At 42.0% G+C, this 23,179-nt stretch overlaps 1 protein-coding gene and 2 long non-coding RNA genes across 3 annotated transcripts in view; 2 read left to right on the top strand and 1 right to left on the bottom strand.

Moving 5' to 3' along the window:
• Nucleotides 1–593: 593 nt before the first annotated feature.
• The window catches only part of LOC108034368 (uncharacterized), a 40,650-nt gene continuing 18,064 nt past the window's right edge, over nt 594–23,179 (bottom strand). The window contains exons 3-4 of the long non-coding RNA XR_001768719.2: nt 12,162–12,215; nt 594–671 (exon numbers count right to left, since the gene is read on the bottom strand). This is a non-coding gene — a long non-coding RNA (uncharacterized LOC108034368). The remainder of the gene's footprint in view (nt 672–12,161; nt 12,216–23,179) is intronic.
• On the top strand, nt 6,787–7,245 carry LOC108034367 (uncharacterized). Its single transcript, XM_017109257.1, is given in 3 exon segments — nt 6,787–6,834; nt 6,836–7,010; nt 7,013–7,245. Coding segments are annotated over 3 exon segments (456 nt in total).
• Nucleotides 9,657–10,154, top strand: LOC127010661 (uncharacterized). The gene is made up of 2 exons (XR_007763384.1): nt 9,657–9,884; nt 9,956–10,154. It is a non-coding gene; the product is annotated as an uncharacterized LOC127010661 (long non-coding RNA).

Raw genomic sequence — 23,179 nt, 5'->3', positions numbered from 1 at the left:
GCTTCAGTTGCATGTCACACGCCGCTTGATTGGTTGCCTGATTCGTTGATTGCCCAGCTCACCGCTCACGTGACAACGCGCTGCCCTCGGGCATTGTCCAAGGATCCCGATCCCGGAACCGAGAACATGGACCTGGCAATCCACCTGACCAGCACACACAAAACTCACCTGTCAACCCGTCAGTCGGTCGACATCCGTGCACTCGTATGTGTGTAGTGTGCTCATTCTAATTTTCATTTCATTCCCAGTCGTGAGCCACAAACGCAAGCTAACCGAATCGATGTTGGCCAAGTCAGTTGGCCAGCTTGCTGATTTGATTGATGGCTGGATTCTGTTGCTAATGAACTTACGTAAGTGAAACCGTTCACAAGTTATGGCCCCGTGTTGCCGTTGGGCCAACAATTTCTCATGTTAGAGGTGTACACTCGGGCTGAAAAATGGTGAGCTACGACAGGCTGTTAATTAGCAAAGTTTATAAAATTACGCAGATTTAACCCATCAAGTGGGCAGCACAGTTAGTTTTTTCCTCGGTTGATGTTGGCAGTTGAAGATGACGTTTTTCGAGTGTTTTTTCGGACGTGGGTGTGGGTATTTCTTGTTTCCTTTACAAAGTTGTGACCATATCCTGAGAATTTTCACCCATTAGTGGTTGGTAGGTTTAGTGTTGCCCACTGTAAATATAGATTTATGTTGGTTCTGATTAGTTTAATGCGCTTCTTGGTTTTTTTTATAAAATATAATTGTGTATTAAACAATATTAAGTCATGCGGGGTTGCACCACTTTCTAAATCACAATTAATTAAAGTGCAGTCTTAGGTGTCTAAAAGTATGCAACAATATAATCTGACCGCAGAAGTAGAATGAATTCATTTAGAAAGACAACTATCCTTTTATTACTGCATACTTTTAGGCATCCTAGTTGCTTGTGTGGCATCCCCATAAATAATCAATAAACATTTTAAAACTCTCTTGCTATAGGTTGCTTGTCTCAACAGTTATTTATGTTATCACAGGAGCAAATAATTGTTTATTTTATATTCATTTGTTTCAGTTTGGTGAACCACAGACAGAGTATGTCCCAAATGAATCCAGTTTAATTTGCAAAAAAGATTTTCTCTTGCTAGTTGCTTTCTTCTACTTATTTATTTAGTATCAATTTTATGTAATTATTTGTTCGGGTAAACTCTGCTGACTCTCGAATGACTTCAATTCAATTAACCAACTTTCATATTCAAGTTTTCCTGCCTGTCAACATTTCAGCATGTCAAGCACCCTCACCCTAACTTCTTTCCATCATCCCGGCAACTTTGTTGTCCCAGGACATACATGCGAGTGGGCGAAAGCCGAGTCAACACTTGACAGCCAAACGATAATTTTCTTAACTAAATTGTCCAGGGCAAGGCAAACAAAAGTTGGGCAAACAAATAAACTCATCGAAGACATCAGGCCATTAGGTTCACTTAAAGTAGATGGGCAAACAGACAGAGGTGTGTGGAGAAGGTGGAAAATGGGGGCGGGAAAACCACAAAGTTTCTAAGCAAATCGCTTCAACTTTTGCATGTTCTTTGTCCTCTAGTGCTCTTTTTTTGTTTTCCCTGTTTGTTCTTCAATGAAAGGTTAACTCCATAACAACTCCAGGACTCGACTGCACTGACTGACAAGTGGTGTTTTCCTCCACAGTTTTCCTCTTTTCGCGCTTGCAGAGCAAAGATTTTGTAGCGCCAAGGCGAGACAACATAAATCATGAACAGACACAGCGGAAAACTGAAAACTGGTGGAAAGTGCTGGGAGCCGGCCACAAAACTGCGGCGGAAAAGCCGCAGAGGAAGAAGAAGGAGCAGCTGGAAAAACCGCAAAGCGTTTTTGGTCTTTTGCTGTTTTGGTGGTGGCGCTGGCGATGGTGGAGAACTTGCCACTGGTAGCAATCGCTTCAAATGGCTTTAAAAGGCCATCAACTCGGCGAGCTAAACTCTCGAATTTTCCTCGCCGAGCGGCAAACTTTGTTTGTGGCAGCTGCAGTTTGTCTGTGCAAATTGGCGATGGCAACTAAATTGAAGTGCCGAGCTAAACGCCCGAAAGTAGGCAATGGTTTCTGCTCCTCAGCAGGATTCATTTCGTTTCAGTTTGCAGCAACCGCAGAAGGGATGTTTTGCTTTAAGTTCCCGGCTCCTCGGGTTCCTTTCCCCGACTGTCTGGCCTGGACATTTCCTCCACGCCTTTAGGATTTTTCTTTTTCAGTTTTTCCGGCATGCCAGGATGTCTGGTCATTGAAATGGTTTCGCTTCGCCCTTCCAGACACTATTAATTTGAGTCGTTTTGCTCGGCTCAGCGTTTTATTTAATTTTTTTATGTTTCAATTTCGTTTCGGCATCCACTTGATTTGTGGCTTGTTTTCGTGATTTTCCTCGACCCAAGGATATTTAATGCTTTTGTTAAGTATTTTGTTTTATATATATACTTTGCTGAAATAAATACGTTATCATTATCCTCTTTGTTTTTTGTTACATTCTCATTTTTTGTCTTTGGATAGTATTTATTTCCGCAATTATTTTTTGTACATGCTTTTCCCAATCTGACTCTGTCGAAAGCAACGCTAATTGAAATTCCTCTCTCGGAAAAGCCCGCACAAAAAATTCCGACCCAATACTATCCGAAGCATACACATGCCCACCCACATGGCAAATGGATATCGATGCATCCGGCAGCTGTGGCAACTTCCGGTCGACTGACCCCGCTCTGACTTCAGATTTCTATTCGGGACATTCAATGAGCGCGACAGATTAGCCGCTCGCCGACCACAAAAAGCTCGGGGAAAGCCGGGAAATTCTAGGAAAAGCAGCCAAATTGGAGGGAGATGTCGGGGAAAAACGACACCGACAAAAGCGACTGAGTCCGTAATGATGCGGAAGTGGACAAAAGGCAGCCACAGCCTCAGCTCCGGCCTCACAAAAGCCAGCAGCTGGAGCTGCCAACTCCACAGCCCATGGCTTTGGTCATGACTATGGCAAAAAGGCATTCTAAAACTGCGGTCAATTGAAATGGCAATCAAGTTAGCGGGCATGTCCTTGTCAAAAGGCCACATACAGAGGGAGCAATCAAAATGGAATGGCGGCCTGTCATTTGCTGAAACTCACACCAGAGAACAATGCTAAAGTTGCCAGATTATAATTACAAAGGGTAGAGCAATCGAGCTCGATGGGGATGAAAAGGGTTTTCTGCTTTAATAACTTATAATTTTAAGCATTACTGCATTCTTTTAGTCAACCAAAATGAAACCTAAAGCGTGTTAAAGTATGCAACAATGTATCTTAAAACTTAGAAGAACTATTAGCCCAAATTCACTTAGAAAGCCCACTAACCTTAATTTACTACAAAGCCTAAGACTCTAGTTAATAAATTTAATTGTATAGTTATAACAGAGTATTTTAAGCTCAGAATAACAATAATTTGCCAAAATTTACTGCATACTTTTAGACACCCAAATTAAATTTTAAAGTCATTTAAAAACACTCGTCATTTGTTGGGCACACCAAGATTTTTGTATTTCATATGTTTCAATATGATTGAATAAAACATTTACAAACCAAAATCTCTTTTTGTTTCTTTAATCTCTTAAGCCAAAATAATCCTTTGCTGCCCGACCGGAAACGCCTCGTTGGATTGATTTTTCAGTTATTGTTTTGGCCTGGCCAGTACATTTTCCAGCGTTAAATGGGAAATCAGATAACCTCGCCTGTCGGTGGAGCATGCAGCACCTTTTCCTGCAACTCATTTGAATGTAGTACGGGTATGTGCAACTGAAAAAGTTGGTAATCCAAGTGCTCTCCTTTCTTTTGCCAGAGTCGTAATTTAATGTGCTTGGCACTCTGTTTCCCCCGCTTTTCCCCATTTAAGTGGGAAATTCTTCACCCAGTTTCCCGAGCACTTTAAGCCCGATTATAGTTGCGGCTCGTTTTCTTTTTTTTAGCGCCTTTTGTTTGGGCCTCGCTCTTTTTGTTTGCCTCGCACGTATCACTGCACAAAGGGAAAAAGAGAGAGGCCATTACGTGTTCAGCCAAGTGTGGATGTGTGCGAGAGTTTTCCGCACTCCATGTGTGAGTGCGCCTGCAATAATGATTGGAAAGTTTCGCTTTACAGTTGAAAATGGAAATGGGAAAATATACTGCAACCGAACACGCCCCAAGTCGTAAATATTTGGCAGGCCATGGGGTCATTTGCATAACAAAACTGCATGCGGTGCGGCCATTAAATAATTAGAAATGTTCCTTTTCCCGAGGCATATCTAAGGGGAGGAAACTGTGCGAGGGGAGGGCCAAAACTTTGTGCAACGCCTTGGCCATTAAAGCGCAATCAACTTTCGACATCACTGGCGCCGAAGCGAAAACCACAAAAAGTGGAGAGATCTGAAATCAACTTCGACGATGGAATTTTAAATGCTCTTTGGGCTACATTTGAAAATAAAAAATAAGTTTTACGGCACTCGTTAATAACTAATTTTTTAATAAAAAAAAAGTTTCTTTTAAATTTTAAAATTATTTTGATTTCCTAACGAAATTGCTGTCTATGGAAATACTTTGTAAATGTGTCTAAAAATAATTCATAACCCACTTCCTTTAAACTCATAGGGGAAAATTAAGTTTCAAATTTTAGTGCATACTTTTAGGTACCTTTAAAAGTGCTATTAATAATTTTAGTATTTCTTTGGCACCCTCGTAAATTTTGTTAAGGCTTTTCCAAATGTGGCTTTTCAATATAGACTATTTCCGCAAACATATTTAAATTACCCCTTCAAAAGTAAGAGTATTACTCAAACTTTGGCACAGCATTTGGCTCGTAATGCGCCCTGGGTGGCATTCACATTTTGAGGTTAGTTGCTGTCATAAATTTTTAGTGCCCTGACTTGGCTTTTGTTTTTTGAACTGCACTCCCCTCTTTTCCGAAGGAAATTCTTTTGTTCGTTCGCCCGCTCTAATTGGCAGCATTTGATAAATGCAATTGACTTGCATTTTTCCGTTTTTCTACAATTTTGCTTCTTTTTTGCCTTGCTGGTGGTTTTAATTGCTCGTTAAGTAGTTTTAATGGGTGCGTGTGGCCTTATGGACTGCAGCTCCATTGTTGAGTCATTGCGAGTGCATTTAGAGCCGAAGCCTTTAAGCCGGGCCATAACATTGTGGCCAAGAGCCAAGCCAATCTAAGGCAGCCGGGGTATTTTGTTGTGCGGGTGGGAAAAGACGGAAAGACAGGGAGAGGAAAAGCTTGTTGGAAAATTGTCAACGACAAGGAGCGACAACCGCAAGTCGAATTGACTTTGGCGCTTTTGGCTTTGACGCGTTGACATACAATAAAGGTATTTGCCTTGGCCACGCCCTAAGCTCAGCCCGCCTCCGCATATAGCTTACAGCGATTGTCACATGGAATTTTCATCACCCGAAACGGCGACGTGTCACTCAATCCTGGGAAAGTGCATATCAGCAAGGGGACGAAGGAGAACGAGTCCTGGCTGGAGTGCCTCGTGTCACCATGTATATTGAACTTGGGGCAAGGTTTCCCCCTGCTCCCATACCTCTTAGTCTGGAATCGATGGGCGTGTTCTTCTGTTGAAGAACATCTTATTTAAAATTAAATCTACATTGAAATAATTAAAGCTGGTTCCATATTATATTTATTACTTTTTCAATACTCCAAAAAGCAGGAAAACTAATTTGGAAATGGTAAACAGTTTTACCAAGTGGTATCTGTGATTCGTTAGACTCTTTTCCCCTGCCTTATTCTTTGGCCTGGGTTTTCCTTTTTCCCTTTTCTTTGGTCTGCGCTGGTTTCACACTGATTACACAAACGTGAGTAAGCTGCTTTCAGCATCGCGTTCCACATGCAAACATCAGTTCATGCATTTATTCATGTACTCACTCATTCATTCATTCACTGCTCCAAGGATGTAGTCATTCATTTTCATCATTTGTATGTTGTTAAGTCAGCAAAAGGAAAGCGAAAAAAGACCTGGGGAAAAACTTGACGCACTTTTTCCTGATTTGCACTTACCCACCCCGGCGGTAATCCCTGCCCCCGGATTTTCTTATCTGGGCTGGAGTGTGTGGGATTTCCTTGAAGTTTCCTTTATGTTTGGTCATGGCAGCAGATTGAAAATGGCTAACTTCATTTGGTCGGCTTTTAGGCCAGGCCTGCCAGGCCAAAGTTTGTTAATAATTTTAAGTGATTTGCCGGAATGAAACCAACAGTTTTTTAATTGCTCTTTCTGGTTGAAGATGTTTTGAGAACACTTTTCCCAGCAATAAAAAGCTTAAAATTATTCTACGTTGTTCGTCAGCACTTTTGAACGAGCTTAGTTAGCTAAAGTGTTTGCAGCCACAAAAAGTTATGGCAGAACAACTTTTATCTATTAATCCTTGCTGTGGAACAACGTTTTTTTGATGGGAAATACATTGGTAATTGCTTCAAAGGAAGTACAGAAATGGGGTATATCTAAGCTGAATTTAAACTTTAACTTAAATAATGTGTTAAATTCAAAGAATTCAGGGCACACTTAATTGCTCTCAAATATCCATTTTGGAAACACAACCGTAACGAATTTCTAATATTCAAAAGCAAATGAGCCTGCAAAGCCAGATGAAAAATGGAAAATCATCATGGGAAATGTATGCTTTAATTGACGAGAAAGCAAACTGACACACTAATATACACACAGATCAAATTTCAATATGCTAATACCCCAAAAATGGGGAAAAAACAGCACCAGAGACTCAGTGGCAGCCTTGTGGCATTTCGAGAATGCAAATTAACGCTCGAGATGGGATTCAAATGAAAAATGCTCCTGGCAAAAAATAGAATATTGATGTTATCCCCAACTAGACCAGTTAGTTGCTGTCGTTGTGTGGTTATCAATATGGCCAATATTCCAATTCATAGCACACCCACACACCAGCTGTGATACAAAGAGCTACACTCGCATATTGTATCTGCATTTATGAAAACGCCACAGTTCGGGTGGGGGAAGCTATCAAAATGCATGCCAAGAGGCAAACAACAAAACCGGGCTACACGGGATGCCGCAACATGGCAAACATGAAACCGAAACCGAAAACTGTAACTAAAACTGCGGAGAAAATCACCTCCCAGGCCACCCACACAAATGCTTACTCTAGGCGGCCAAAATTGAAACAAAAAAACCCAGAACGGGCGAAATTTGCATGCATATTTACAAACTTTCGTTCGGAAAAGTCAGACTGACGGCAGTACAGTCAGAAAAGCGGTTCGGCGGAAAAATGTTAAGTTCCCGGACTTTTTTGAGGCTTGGAACCAGCATATTGAAAATTTTGGAATGCAGGAACTTTTGGTGAAATTAAAAAATTGTCTTATGTCAATAATCCATAGGTATACTGAATACTTGGGCATCCGCGCATTAAACAAAATTTTGTTAAGTAAGCAAGAGAGCTTTAAAAAAAATAAATCGAACTAACTAATGCTAGACAATATATTTTTAATCATTTAAGATAAAAAGTGATTATATAAAGTGATTATATAAGTTCTAAAAAAATCCCTGACTGAAGTACCATTTTTTCAGAGTGTCATAGCGCTCCAACTTGCACTTTGTGATCCTGCCGCTCCGTCAAGCCGCATTTGATGTTCGTTTTGGCAACTATTTGCAAATGCAAATTGCAAACATGCAACAGGGACATGTTGCGTAAATGTCAATGCTGCAACAAAAAGCCCCAGCCAGCCAACAAGCAGCTACACATGCAAATGTCTTTCAGCCAATCTCTCCACGGATTCCCATACGTATACATCTGCTTATGGGAAAGTTGCGATATGGCTACTATGCTGTTCTGCAATTCATTGATAAGCAGTTTTTACCGGAGGGCTCCTCCCTCCCAAATGCGGAATAACAAAGGGCAAGGAGGTTTTCCGATGGCTGGGTGGCTGTCACTTGATTGACAGGGGAGTTGCATTGCCAATTGCATGCCATATGAGTGGGCGTGGGCGTAACGAGGGGCGTGACCACAAGACGATGAGGAAAAACGCTGACCAGATATAAACGAGACTTAACGATAAGAAACTGTCAGCAGGTTAATATTCCAAAGTAGAAAACTAAATGTCTTTGTTGGCATTAAATCTTATATTTCCTTGGACTTTGGCCATTAGACATTATTAAATTTGTAAGTTAATTTTAGATGTAAGAGACAAGGGCATAAGTCAGGCATTATTGCTGTTACATATGCTAATATATTTTTCTTTTTTGAGTTCCAAGCTCAAACGAACCACGACCAGAACATTTACTTTCCCCATTTAGGGGCCATCACAGGCCACGGGTTTTCCATTTATTTACGACTGTTCGGGCTCGCAGATGCTTTCCCTTCTTCGTTTTTTTTAATATTTCCCCATTTCGCCATATCAGCAGCTTGGTACTGGTTCACTTCAACAACCCGCCTCTTTGTATGCTTGAGTGTGGATTTAATTTTATGCCCGCTCAATGTTTCATCTTTACTTTACGCACTTAAATGCCGTGCATATATGTATGCATAAGTGACATTTTTCGAACCAAAATTGAAATATTTATGTCTGCTTGCCTTCCCACTTTTTGTTTTCTTGGTTTGTGTTTTTGTTTTGCCCTTGTTGTGCTCTTTGTCGTTGTCCTTACGTTGTCCTTGCCGGCCACATTGTCATTTGCTTCAAGTGTCAAACGCCGCTGAGTGGCCAACGATGTCGCCATTTCTGCTTGTCGCCCCCGGTTTCCGGTCCTTTCCTGCTTTTCACTCTCTTTTCGTACAGTCTGGCCCTGCTTCACACTTTTCCGAGACGGTGCTGGAAGTTCGGCACATTTCTAGATAGGATTTCTGTATAGAACTGAGATTTTGTAGTGAAAAGTAAGACATCAAATATAAAATGGGTAATGTGAAGTGTTTTTTACAAGAAAGACATGTGTTGCATAACAATCAGTTCATTCACTTAAAAGTTATAGCTTCTTAAAGACTTTTCACCCTAATTATAGGGTGGCAACCTAAATTTATCCGTTTTAATGCTTGGCTAACAACTTTGAATGTCTGGATTTGCAGAGAATGCCTCATTTATGCATTTTGTTTGAAATATTTTTCGTTACAAAATAAAAATATTTATTTTTAATAAATAATATATTTTGAAATTAAGAATCTAAATATTATATGCCTTTAAGATTAAAAAAATCTATGTTAAGTATTCAATATTTTCGGTCAACACTGTTGGCGAAGTCCATTCCTGTTTTCCCTGCCCACATTTTGGGGTATATTTGCGTTGGCGGCAAAGTGTCTCGTCGCCCGGCTCGCCTTGATTTTCCTTTTTTCCACCATCTGAAAATGTTTTGTTTGCTTTGCATTTTCCGCTTTCCTCCTGCGGTTGTCCTTTTCCCCTCGGCCCCAGCAGAAATATTCAGATATTTTCCAACGCTGTTCTTCCATTTTTTCCGCATATCTTATGAAATTGTTTATTTTTTCGCTGTGTGTGTGGGCAAGGGAGTGGGCCCGTAAAATGTGTTTATGCTGCCCAACTGCCATTTACCCTCTCGATAGCATCGCACTCCTAGAATCCCCAGCTCCGAGCCCCATCTTTATGTGGAGTGCATAATGGTTGTTTACTTTTTAACTTCCCCTGCCTGAAGTTCTGTTTTCCCCATCAGTTTTTCTTTCGATTTTCATTCACTTTGAAGTCTGCCACTGTCTTTCCAGTTTCTGCCGGCCAAATTTCATTAGACGTACTCTGCATGAGGGGTGTGGACCTTGATTCAAGCAGAGTCAGGGAACTTAACTGGTCCTAGATTGCATAACTGAATAAGGCCAGAAAGTGTTTTTAATAGAGATGAAATACACTTTTGCACTGAGATGTTAATTTTTTATATGGTTGGTATATTTTTAACTCTACCCCAAGAGTATTTCAATCTAATGATGCTTTTATCCCTCCTTGTGTTTAGCTTGTTCTCGTTTGCCTTCCATCAAATTTGCGTACTCGGTTTACTCTACCCCGGTTATCATTCTGTTCTCTATGTGCGAGCATCTTTTCAGGTCCTTTTTAGCACTTTGTGCACTGGCACTTGGGCAAAACGACGACGGCAAGTGTCCTTAAAATAGTCATCAAATAACAAGCACACAGCCACAATGGCAAAAGCAGAACTGCTCCTCGTCCTTTGAATTTTGTATGCATGTGCAGGCGCTGGGCTCTTCATAAAAGGTGTTGAATTCAATGCCTGCTTTGAATTACAGACGAGCGCGGTGAAGGAGGGCATTTACGGGGGCTTTAAGTCTTTAATTTGCCCGGAGCCGGGATGCCTGGATTCCTGGAGTCCTGGGGAACCAGCGGGCGGTCTGTGGACAGGCCAACACTAATTGGTCGTGTCGCAGTCACGTAGGGAACTCAGTGTTCCAGTATCCGTGTCTGTATCTGTATCTGTCGGATGGAACAGGCCAATCAAACCCACAGATGGCCATACATGTGTTTATCGTTTATTTTATTTGTCATCTAGAACAAAAGTCAAATGCTTTGTATGCAAATGGCAAAAGCCGAGTTACAGGAAATCCAAGCATACGCCAGTGTCACTTGTATCTGGTTGTTCATCTGGCCAATGTATCTTTTCTTGAGCCAGTACGTCCATCATTTTGGCTTATTCAGTGTTTGCTGTCTTCGGTTTTGGGGCTAGTGAAAAATCTGGTTTTGTTTGGGCATTCAAATAAATAAATGCATGTGTGCTGGCTTGTTTATTATGCAATATGCATGACCACTTTTTCCTGAGGATGTGTGCAAGTCAAAGGATTAGCCTCAAATTGTAACTGGCCGAGCTTCCTTTCAAACTTGCAAAATATTACTATTTGCATTCGGCATTTCGTGTGCGTTTTCTAATACAATTAAGGCCAGCTGCCTGTGAGCTCCTCCTTTGTATATAATCCGATGATCTCTTATTTGACTTGTTTCGTTACTTGCTTTTTTCCATGGCAAGTTGCTACGTTTTTAGCAAATTTCTCATGCATGTATGCAGATGTGAATGTCCTTTTTACGGTCACACAAGCGAGAGGAGATGGCACAGGAAAATCCTTGAATAAACAGCCATGGAAATGTACGGAAGAAGTCAAGCTGGCCATGCGGATTACAATAAGGGATTCTGTGTGGCATATGCAGGCTTTCCAACTATTGTTCACATTTCACAGGGCAAGTCCAGCTTAAGTTAGTGCACAAAATGGAATGTAGTGGGGAGCAAATATTTAACCTCCTGAAATCTTACAAATTAATTTAAGAACTGCTCAAAATGTAAACTAATTTCCCGGGCTAACAGTGTTTCCTGCCAGCAATTTGCAGCCAAATTAAATTCCTCGCGCGGACAACGTTCACGTTAGTTACACTCTTGCTCTCAGTCAACAAAGATGTACGGCAAATAAAACAGGCGGAGGCACGGCGAAAGGATAGCTGCATCAACAAGCCGGAGGCAAACTTCCCATCCAAAGGATAAAACAGCCCGGCGAAAAACATAAACAAAAACCCACAACCTCACGTTGGCCCCATAAAAAGAGCTTTAACTTCATATTCGGCGCAGAAACACAGGTGGCAAGAGTTCAAAGGGAGTGCCCTCTGATTGAAAGTCCTTTCTTCGGGCCAGGACATGCAGAGGCTTAGCACTGAACTATGTACAGTGTATGCGAAAAAAGGGAATCTTGGTTATGAATCTCTTTGAGCAAAATTGAAAAGGTGTAGGAGTAAAACTAAAATCCAGACCATGAAAATACACTTAAATGTTGATTATATATATATTAATTATTTGTAAACATCTAGGTGCCTCTACAAAAGAGCACTTAGTTTTGCTTCATTGATTCAGACAAAGTGATATCTCTGCCGAATTTCCAAATTAATTTTCTGCTTGGTGGAACCGCAAGTTTGTTTGTTTCAACGACACGTCCCGGGAAACTGCCAACTTTCAACTACAGATGACAGTTCAGGCAAAAGGAAATGCCTCTTATAAGCTGGCTTTAATTACATTTCCATTTCCACTAGCGCAGCATATCAATTTCACTCAGGAGGCAGTGCAGTCGAGTTGGAAGGGCTTCATATTGCCTTTTGTGTTTCGCTGGCTAAGCAGCACAAAAAGCGATTTTCTGCATTTGATATATTGTGTTTGTTTATTGTCAACTTACCCCGAAAATTGAAAATTCCATTTAGGTTCATTTGACCGCATTGCTTAAACGATTCTGCAAATAGATGAAAAGGAAAGGCCATAATGAAAACCAGTTTCCATATTTAAATGCAGCGCAAATACTGGCTTAACTTGCATCTGATTTATTTATTTGATTTACAATTTGGCGTGTTGTTTGCCTCGTTTTGGCGAGCACAGTCGCATAATAACCAAATAAACAAGCAAATAAATGTGCGACTCGGCGCATTTATAGTTCAATTACGATGAAAACGATTCCAGAAGTAAACGGAAAACCTCCCCAAGACCCCCGCCCCGCGACGAGCATTACGGATTCAAAGGCAAAAACCATTTGGCCTGGGTACTTGGAAACTTCTCCCGCTTTGTATAAATATTAATGAAGTAGGCCATAGAAGTGCGAGTCGACTCGAGTTCGGTTTGTTGTTGAATGGAGCATTTGTAACAAGAAATCCTGGCCTATTTACAAGTTTCCCATTCATTGTTGCCCCCGTTTCGCCTCGGCCCTCGAGTTGCTGTTTATTTGCATAGGATTCGCATAATGGTGCGGAGAGAAACTCAGTGGTTAAGTCACGCATCAGCGCTTCAACTGCCGATGGCGGCCACTCGGTGCCTAATTAGCAAATGTTTTGGTTATTAAATGGTCCATGAAATGGGCGGCCACGCTACACATTGCTCGGTCCTGCATTTAATTTAGGCCAGGCTTACGTCTATGCACGGAGAGAAATCTTAAGGAAGGGGTATATGCCCATAAAAGTGATTAACATGTTGGTTTTCATGGGAAAAAGTTTAAAATCTAGATGTGAACTATAATTTAGATGTAAGATATAATAATCAAAACACCCCTGACATTTTCTCTCTGTGCAGATGTTCTAGTCGAGAACATGATTGAGGAACAGATGGAGTGGTAGAGCTTCCTGCTCCTCGTTAAGCCCTCAAACGGAGACAAAAGGCTTGATTAGAGTCACAAGAGTCTAGAGTGTTGCAATTCCTGCTGGCTGCCACGCCCACTGCTTGCCAACGCCTCTCCGTTTGAGTCCATTAAAATCCACTCAAGTGCACTTAAACGCTTCCGAGTGCTCGGGCTGCCAGTTTTGCGTTGACACTAATGACAGTTAAGATTTAAATCCTTTGCGTCTACGTATCTCATGGTGACTTTGATTTTTTTCACCTTGGCCGGAGCATTGCAGTTAAATTAATGTGAGAAATATGAATATGAGTAGTCTGGTATCCAAATATGTATATATTTTAACGAGTACTAAACAAAGTATTTAAAGATTTTGGGGGCTATATTATTGTATATTTTAAAGATGGCTCCATCTTAATGAAAAAACGGTGTAAAACACTTCATAGGGTATTCAAATATTCGCTGCTTTCCGCATATTTTCCCTGCCTTGTGGATGAGTAATCGACTCCACCCACAAAAGCTTTCCTCGTGGAAAAGCAACTTGTCTGTAATCAAGGAAACTGCAAGTTTTCGCCTTAACTGTTATCGCTTGTGATTCATTTTTGTAGCGCTTTTGAATGGTCCATAAAATGTTGCCGGGCGCCGGAGTGCAAGAGGGCAAGAGTGCAACCAGTTGCATGTCCTCTTACCTTCTACGCTTTCCCCCGCTTTTCCCGGGAAATCCCCATTTCTCCGCTGCCGTTTTCCCGCCTGCCTGCAACATTGTTCGCTGGCATTTACCGGCCATAAAGGACACCAAAGTTCAGACTGAAAGGTGTCGCGCCTTGGCCCAATCCACTAAGTCGCTTCGGTTTAATTAAATTGCCGAAGTTTTTGCGCTGCGAAAAGTTTGGAATTATTTTTTGGGCCCGGCCAAGGAAGACAAGGGCTCCGGGTTGGGCCGTTTAAAAGTGTGCTTTAAATGTAAATGGCATTCGGTTGGCCTCCATTTTTCGTTTACTGCCTTTTGTACGCTCTATTTTTTGCCAGGACATTCGCTTTTATGGCAGCCGCGTGTGTGTGTCGACTTGATTGTACTGTGGCTCGTTCTAAGTCGCAACTAACGAGGCCATCGACGGGATGCTGCAGAGCCTGAAAAGGGACCAAAAACGGCACAAAAGCCGATTGCAGTTGGTCTGTGTGATTAGGGTGGGCGAAAAGTGGGAGCCAGGAGGCGACACGTTGCGAAAATTGCCTTAACTGTAATTGCCAGGACCTGCCAGGAGGCCAGGCCTCCTTCGAGCACCCGGCCCTCCCTCAAATTAGGCTTAAATGCCTGAGACAGCCGCCTATCCAATCGTTGGCTGTCTTTCGGTGGCTTCGGCACTCCACATCCGATGGATTTTTTCAAACGAAAGTCTGCACAACAAGAGCTAAGCTGTGGCAGGGATTACCTGGATCTGAACTAGTTTTCGAGAAGACTTGCCCAGTGCACCGGAAGGAGATAAATTCTGCGCAGAGTGGCTGAGAGTTGGCTTAAACTTAACCAAAGAGGGATTATTTTCAGCCACTAGGAGGAATAAAAAGCAAATACGCATTTATTTTCCAGAAATCGATTACTCTAATTTCAATTAAATTGGTTAATAGTATGATCCCTATTTTAGTCGTTAAATGGATAATTAAATAGAGATATATTTTCATTTCTGGAATACTTTCCTTCAATTTCCACTGACGGTTAAGCAGAGCGGGCCACTCTAATAGAATTTTCTGCCGGAATGCAGTGTGAAAACTAGGAAATGTTCATCCAAGCTGCCAGCAAAATATTCCAATTTAATTGTGGAAAATACTTTGCGCGGCTACCCCTGGCTGAAAATAAAAATTTCTCAAATTTCATTAAGCTCTTCGCTCAGGTCCGCTCTGTTTGCCAAACAAGAGCAATAAATTCCCAGCTTATGCCAGTGCGCCATAAAAACAATTTTATGGCAGGGTTTTTTCTCCATTCCTTTTGCATCGGCAACGGGGAAACAAAAAATAATGCAATTAAACAAATAAATTTCCCAATAAACCTATTTGAGGCGGGGCGAAAAAAGCAAGGAGGAGTCCGGTATAAAAATGGCGTAATTTACCTCAATTAACACACCAGCTGGGCGGCTGGGCAGCTGGGCGGTGTGTTCGATGCAGGCGGATGCGAGTGCCAAAGGCAGCCTGGTGTGGGTTTAATTGCAGGCAATGGTCAGTCAGACAAAAGCCCAGCGTCGTAACCCAGCATCCGGCGCCGGCCACGCCCCATTCTGGATTTTATCGCCCGCCGCCCCTTAACGACACTCCAAGTGTTCGCCAGTCGAAGCCATTAAAAACTGGAGGGAGCAGCCTTAAACTGCCCCCGGGTCGTTTTATACTTCTTTTGCCCCCTTTTCGGTCAGTAATGACCAAAAACAAATCGACAAGGAGCAGCATCGGCGGCAGGACATGTCTGGTCCAGGACCCATTTAATGCCCATGTAAATGCGAGCTAACAAACCTACCTGGTGGCCATTAAAGCTCACTTTATGCTGGCCATTTTGCAGCACAAGCCGGTGGAGAAAGGAGAGATGCTCGGCCGGGTCGAAGACACTGGGCTGCAACTGTTTCTAATTGTGTGGCGGCCTGCATAAAAATGCTAATTTTATGTCCTGCACACACAGACGAAACAAGTTTTCATCTTGTAAATATTTTCATTATGGTCAGACGAGCGGCAACAGCTGTCCTTCCAGGATATAAAATGCTTGTTTATGAACGTGCCCGGAATGGCCGAGATGCCGCCACTATTGGGGCCCCATTTGCAGAGTTCAGGGCTCAAATGCCAAGCTGGGGGAGCGTCCTAAATAATCGGAATGCGTTCTCGGGCTGGACACTAAGTGCGGTAATAATTTGCGAAGGATAAAACGCAAATAATTACCCTGGCTTTTAAGTGATTGGCACGGTTTTCGGGGGAAGTACTCAACTTTAAAAAGGTTTTCGCCATTAATCCTGACCGGGCTTGTCATAAAGAATAAATTATATATTAAATTAACATGGGAAATTGTCGTAAATTTATAGTACGACTTATTATTTGATTGTTTTTTCTGCTCTCGAGAACTGCTTGGAGGTTTTTAGACTAATTAAACCAGCTTTCGAAGAGTATGTGTGGGTATACTTGGTCGAAAAAGAAAAACTAGTGACAGATAAAGAGTCAGTCTGCATTTTACCCAGACGTGTGTGTATGTGCAAATGTGTTTTTCCGACTGCCTTTGAGTTTGTGTTGCTTGTTTCGGCTTCTGTTGCCTCATTTATTGTTGGTTTTGGCCGCTTTGTGCGAGCGCTGCTGTAGTTTCTGCTTTTGTTTTGCAGCTGTAGCTTTTCTGCGTTTGCCGTTGTTTTTGTCGCTCGGCGTTCTTGTTTTGCCAGCTTCCGTTTCCGCCGAGTGTACTTCGAGAGTGTGTATCTGTGTGCTTTGCCACTGAGTTTTGTCTTCCTGTTTGTGCCTCTTGGGAGCTCTCCTCCAGTTGCCTACAGTGCCTCCAGCTTCGGGTACACTCAGAAATTAATTTAGCTAAGTTTTAATAGGTATTTTATAAACAAATCGAAGGTCAAACAGTAAAAACATTTAAAGGGGTATTAAAATAATCTTTAAATCAGAGAAACGAAATGATTTGGGGACTTAAGTAAGGGCTAAAATCATAATCACAATTCGAAAAATTTTCTTTAAATGTAAGCATCTTCCCCAAAGTTCCCCTGGCAACTTAACTGCCTTCATATTTCGCCGTTTTTCGTTTACTTTATGAAATTGTAAAATATTACAAAAATAAATAGAAAATTGCCTGGCCTGGGGGGAAAATGAAGCTACTTAGGATATCGCCCGGGGACCCTCAATGAAGCCAGATACCAAGTTTAATTTCTCCCCGACCGCGTATTAAAGTCAAAAGCCCTGACAGCGTTTCCCGCCTAAGAAGTTTTCCCTTATTTTATTGCATTTTTTCAGGGCTTGTTAGGAGCGCCAGAAAGTCGGTAAAGGGACTTGATGATGCTGCGCTGACGTGGCGCATTCGTGGCCTGTTTTCAGGGGCGGGGATCGCAGGGTCTGAAGCCGATGTTGGTGTAAACTCATCGCATTTGTGCAGCTGTTTGGCTGGCAAGTTATTTTTTCGGGCTTTTTGGTTGTCTGCTGACGACATTTTGTCATGTTGTTTTTGCAGCTCACTCCTCGCCCCCCTTTCCTGCAGTCTAATATCAACACTTTTGTGCTACGTAATTACTTTGAAATTAGTTTGCGTCGCAAACTTTGTACATTATGCGCATCCTTATGCCCAGAGATCCCCCAGCCCCGAAGATATACGTGTATATATAGCCCTCGAAGCATTAAAGTTGCCATTAGCGCGCTCCGCTCCACTTTCTATATTTTCCTCCATTTATTTGTTTGCTGTTTTGATGCTGTTAGTGCATCATGTTTGTTATTTCATTAAATTAAATGTTTGGGGATTTTCCGCGTTTATTTGTCCCGAAAATAAAAATAAATATCATTAAAATGCTTTCTAAATAAGCTGCCCATGTCGAGCGCATTTTGTTAACAAATGTTTTGGAAACAGTCGAAAGAGCGAAAAATAGTTTAAATGATACGCATAATTGAGTGTGGTTCAAAGAGGTTGAACAACTGAAAATGCGGATTATGGGTGGAAATGTATTCTTAATTGAAAAAGCATAAATTCCACTTTTTGATTGCAAATAAATTGGTTGTTAGCTCTTGTATCAAAATGTTTTAGCAACTAAAAGTCAATGCTTTTGGAGGAAACTCGTTTTAACCTTTAATTTTAATTCCGAATTAAATGTTTATTGGGATTGTAGCCTATTTTCTATTATGCCTAGTTACTAGTAAAATTAAGAATTAAAGATTAAAGAATTTAACAAAATAATGGTCAAAGATATTATATGTCACTGAATTACTTTTTCTAGCCCACCAAGGCCTAGACCGCAGCCACATCCTTATTTTGCCCATTTAGTACTATTTATACCATTGTTTAAATTTAATTTAATAGAATTGAACGCCAATATGGTTTTAAATATAGCAAATTTCATTCACAAAATGCCCGTTGTGCATCTCACTTAGTGCGGCGTTTCGAGTGCCACAAAGGCTTTAACCGCAACAACATCCTCACCCCCGCGATTCCGATCATTACGTGCCAGACAATGCGTTGTGCTGTTTAGCTTTTCATTTCATGAAATAAGAAGCTGCACCGCAAAAACAACAAAGTCAGCAACAGCAGCTGCATTCAGAGAAAACAAATAAATAAACAACTGGCGAAATGAGCACGGCAAATGAAAGGGATGCGGATGCGGATGCGGGTGTAATGGGGCGGGAATGCGAGGGGCTGCAATGAACAGTGCGGCTAATGGCAAAAATAATATTTAACCAGAAAATGGGGCATGGGGCACTATGGATTTACCGCCTGATGTATGTGCGGGCGGTGGTGCGGCGGGCCGGGCGTGGACATTACTATCTCTTCCGCCCTTTCAATTACAAACGCAAACATTATGTGCAGCGGCAACGTTGCGTATGCGCAACATTAAATGCAGCCGTTGCAGAAACGCTGAAATGATGCTGCCACCGCTCCGCGCAAGCTGTGCAATTAAAATCATGCAATTTTAATACGTAATGCCAACACGGGCATAAGTAAATAGGCGACAAAAAGCAGGAGCTCTGCCGCCGAGCTGCTAAGCAAACATTTTAAAATATTTAAAAACCAAGAAGCAACAACCACTGAACAAGCGACACATGCAACACCTGCGAAGTAACCAACTTCGCGATACTGTGCAGGCAAGAAACATATTGAAGACATGATTGTGTGAACCTTTTTCAGACATGTCACTGAGTGTTTATAAATTGAAATTCTAATAAAAACATACATTACATCTTTTTAAAGTACCTTAAAGGAGAAGGTCTCATAATGGTATGTACTTTTGTTCGTATAATATAATTAACTAATTTTGTGCTATAATTGTCAGTGGCAAACTATCTGTTAGGTTAGAAATCTAACCAGTTTTTTGTTTTGTTATATAACTCCGACCTATGTAATTCTTGTAAAGAAATAAAGCCTATCTGCACATCCTAAAAACCTACATAGCAAATGTAGTTGCTTTCTGGCTTGTTTGCTTTTATGGAGCACTCACATTTTTTCCTCTCGTTGAGTCCACATAAATTCAGGAATATGATATACCCCGTGTCCCTTTCGAGTACCGAGCATATATATAAAAAGGTAAAAAACCGTTGACGTGTCGTGGTTGCCGTAGCTCTTAGTGTTGGTGCTGGTGTTGGCCGGGTTAAGTGCCCGCCCAGTATTTTTACGCTTGATTGTGTTTTATGGCCAGGCGACGCCCTGCGAGGGGGTGAACATTACTCGTTGCTGTCCCCGGCAGCCACAGGACCATAAATACTGTGGCTTGTTCTCGCATGTCCGTGTCCGTGTCGGCACGCCCAGCCCGCAACACCCACTTCTGGCCGTCGTCATCCTTGCCCTCTGCCCTCTGCCCTTTGCCCTCTGCCGAGAGGAGCCAGGAGCAGCTGCAGTGGCAGCCTGCTACTCCTGCATTTTTTACGATGCAACCCAGGTTGCACAAATAATGCACAAGCCAATGAAGCATGCCACCGGCACGTTTGCAAATGCGTCCCAGCCAGAAAGGCCGCCCCTTTCACCAGCGATTTTCAACTTTGTGCGATTTTCATTTCTTTATTATTATTTCTTCCTTTTTGTTTGCCCCACACTAATGAAAAACTTTGCATCCGGCAAATGCAAACAATAATTACGCCCAAAACGGGAGTTGGCAACGGGGTGGATCGAAGAAGACGAATCATAAGCCGACTCTGGCGGAGGGGGACGCGCCCCCCTTGCGGTTGGGCGGAAAATTAATTGAAAAATTCTTGGCAACAAGCTTGCTGCCAAAGAAATTCCTTTTCCTTGGCCAAAGAGAAGGGATTGCGTTCTCCAGGTCCTCGGAGACAATATTTGGCAACCTTAATTATGGTAAATAAAGTAGGGAAAATACGGAGGAAATTTAAAATATTTAAGATTTACTTGTTAATGACTAAATTTGTTAGAACTATGTTTTACCATAATTGCTGTAATTTTAATAAGAGAAAAATTATAAGGGTTTTCAGAAATCAGTTTGAAATCTGAAATAGTTTTTTCCACTTCATCATGGTAGATTACTCAATCAAAATTAATTGTATAGATGCAAAATAATATGCATGTATATTTTCAATGAGAACATTAGTCAGTTTTATTCTATCTTGCCATATGGTCTATTAAAAGCATTTCTCAGGCCGATTCTCCATCAATTAACTACCCCGTTAGGACTTAATTAATTTCAGTGACCCGTGGCTTAATAGAAACCGAAAATCATTTATTATTTTAATTAAGTCAACAACTCAAGGGCGGCTGTTGCTGCTGCCAGGTGGAAAATTGCAGAAATAAATGAGGCAACTGTCAAATGCCGGGCCTTCAAGGCGGAAAGCGGTAGTTTTCCGGGCGGGCGGTGAAAAGCGCAGGACAGCGGCAACATGTTGCTGACAGTTGTTCAATTCGCATCAGGAAAGTTGTTCGCTTCAGCTGCTGCGGCCTTTTTGCCATCATTTTTGCATTAATTAATAACGAGCTTCATTTATTGATTGAAGTGAGCAATCAGCGGAGTTCACTGCCTCGGGACAAATGCTGTCAGCGGCCATTTGCAGAGACTTAATTTGATTAATTATAATTTTGATTGCGGGAAAAAATGTGAAAGCCAGTGGAAAGGCAGCTTTATTTTCGGTCAAGTATAGTGCTGCCAAGACATCACTTATGTTTCATATCAACATTTATTATGTCCCTCTGCTGACAAGGAAAAGTTTGAGCCGCTTCGGCTGCCGTTCTTTATGCATAGCAAATTTCCCCATAACAAGGTTATTTCAGTTGTCTACCTTCCGTGCATATAAATATGAGATGAAATACTCGCAAACAAGCGGGCGTATTTTTGGATTTCTGGTTTTGTGCCCGGCACTTAACACGCCGCGTGTTTATTATGTATGGAGCGTAGTCAACGAGACGCACTCACGCACAGTTGGGGCTGAGGAGGGAATGGGAAAAAGTTGCTGAATAAGTAATGTTTGCCGGCTCTGTCTGCTGTGGGCCCATTTAAGTTAGATTAGCCGAGAATAATATTAATCAATCACGCCTCGGGATTTTGGCCAGGCACGCGTCCTTCCATCCTTCGGCAGCCATTTTGTTGCTCCATTTGCCTAAAACCATTGGCAGTGGGCCCCCATGCCAGTGCATCCCGCCATCGTCATGTTGATGAGCTCCATCATGTTGTCCTGGCTCTCCGGCTGACAGCTGCTGCCCCTTGGAATACGTGTCCTGGCTTAGTCCTTCGCCCAGCCTGTTGTCAACTTTTGGGGGCGCAAGAAAAATTGCCAAAGTTGAAGCGAACAAAAAAGCTGGTTAGCTGCAGGGGGGAGAAATATATGATTGGGTGGCAGGCCCCAGGACCTGTGTGTGTCCTGTCAGCCTGCCTCCTCTCGCTCTGTTATAACATCATTTATTTAGCTACACAGCTACACGGACGACAGACAGCAGCTACTCTCGTTTTTTATTTGAATTTATGCTGATAATGTGCAGAAACAAAAAAAAAAAAAAACAAAATATGTATAAAAAGAACAATGGGTCGCTTTTTTCGGTGCTGGAGCCGGAGCAGCTGCAGCTAGGTGTGCTAGGATCCAGCTCCGCAGTCCCCCTAGGGATATGATTAATCTGCCCAACGCCACGCACTTTATCGGGGGCTACATGCAAAAAGCATATTAAATATTTACAACCCGACGCCATTTCTTTTTGTGATGCAATTCCCGGTGATGGAGCATGGAATATTTTATGGCAAAGTCAATTCATTTATTGATACACGTTTAAGGAGCTCCTGCTGGCAACATTTATATCCCAAAGATTGCGCTGACGTTGTAACAATTTGGCAGCTTGTTGCATATTGAAGATATTTCCCCCTGTTCTTCCCCATCTATCATCATAAATTTACTTTGACGCACCCCATTGGCAGATGTTCCTGTCCATGCTCCCTTCATGTTTGCTTTTCGTGCCAAAGTTTCCCCGATTTTCCATCTTTTCTTTGCGAAGGTGAGAAATGTTTCCGCTTTTATGCGGTGGGCGTGGACACGCGATCCAGCTTAATGTCTACTAAAAATCGAATTGTGATCCATCACATCAACTATGTCCGCTGAAAATGCAAGGTCGACTTGGGAAAATCCACCGGTTTTCCTTCCCCCCACCGAAAGTGATGTGATTTTCGCTGCGCATTTATGTATAATTTTATATTTATGAGCTGGCTGTTAAAAGTCGCTCGGAGCGACTGGTGTGTTTATGCTTTTAATGCCATTTTATGACGGCCCAAACAAGCATATGCATAAGGGAGAGTGGAGTTCGCATAAATTCCCGGACTGGGCAAACATTAATCAAACCTTAATGCCAGCTTAAAGAGCATAAAAAACGGGTGGCCTACTCATTATCAATGCACATAAACGCCGCTGTGTGCATACTTAAAGCGGAAACTACTCGCCTTAAATAAAACATGCTCCCCGGCCTCGGTCTCGGGTAAAAAGGACACAGTGGCAACATCTTGGAAAAGTAAAAAAGTTGAAGACCACTTGATGACTTGCCGCCGACGCTGGGCGTACACCACTGCGGATACGCGACGAGGCCCGGGCAACCGCGGCCCTCCCAATAAGCCACTTAAAAAGTTTATAATTAGCAGCGGCGGGGAAGCGCAAAAAATCTAGCAGTAAATTAAAAATGGTTGCTGATAAGTAACAAGCCACAAAAAATTGGGAAGAATAGGTGATGGCAAAAAAGATGTTCTAAGGGCTTTCAGGCTTTTCAAAAGAGCATATTTTAGAGGAAAGGTATTTAATTTGTCAATAAATTTAGATACCATAGTTATTATGTTGTATTCTAGGCAATCTTATAAAATGTCCTAAAATTATTAGCTCTAAATTTTAAGATAAGTAGCATCCTCGCAAAACCTTTTATGGGATTGTCGAACGAAAACTTAACGAAGCGTAAACTTATGGCA

Source organism: Drosophila biarmipes, chromosome 2L (assembly GCF_025231255.1).
Source record: "Drosophila biarmipes strain raj3 chromosome 2L, RU_DBia_V1.1, whole genome shotgun sequence".
Taxonomy (NCBI): domain Eukaryota; kingdom Metazoa; phylum Arthropoda; class Insecta; order Diptera; family Drosophilidae; genus Drosophila; species Drosophila biarmipes.
Note: the sequence above shows the minus strand (reverse complement) of the source record. Positions and strands in the feature narration are given on the sequence as shown.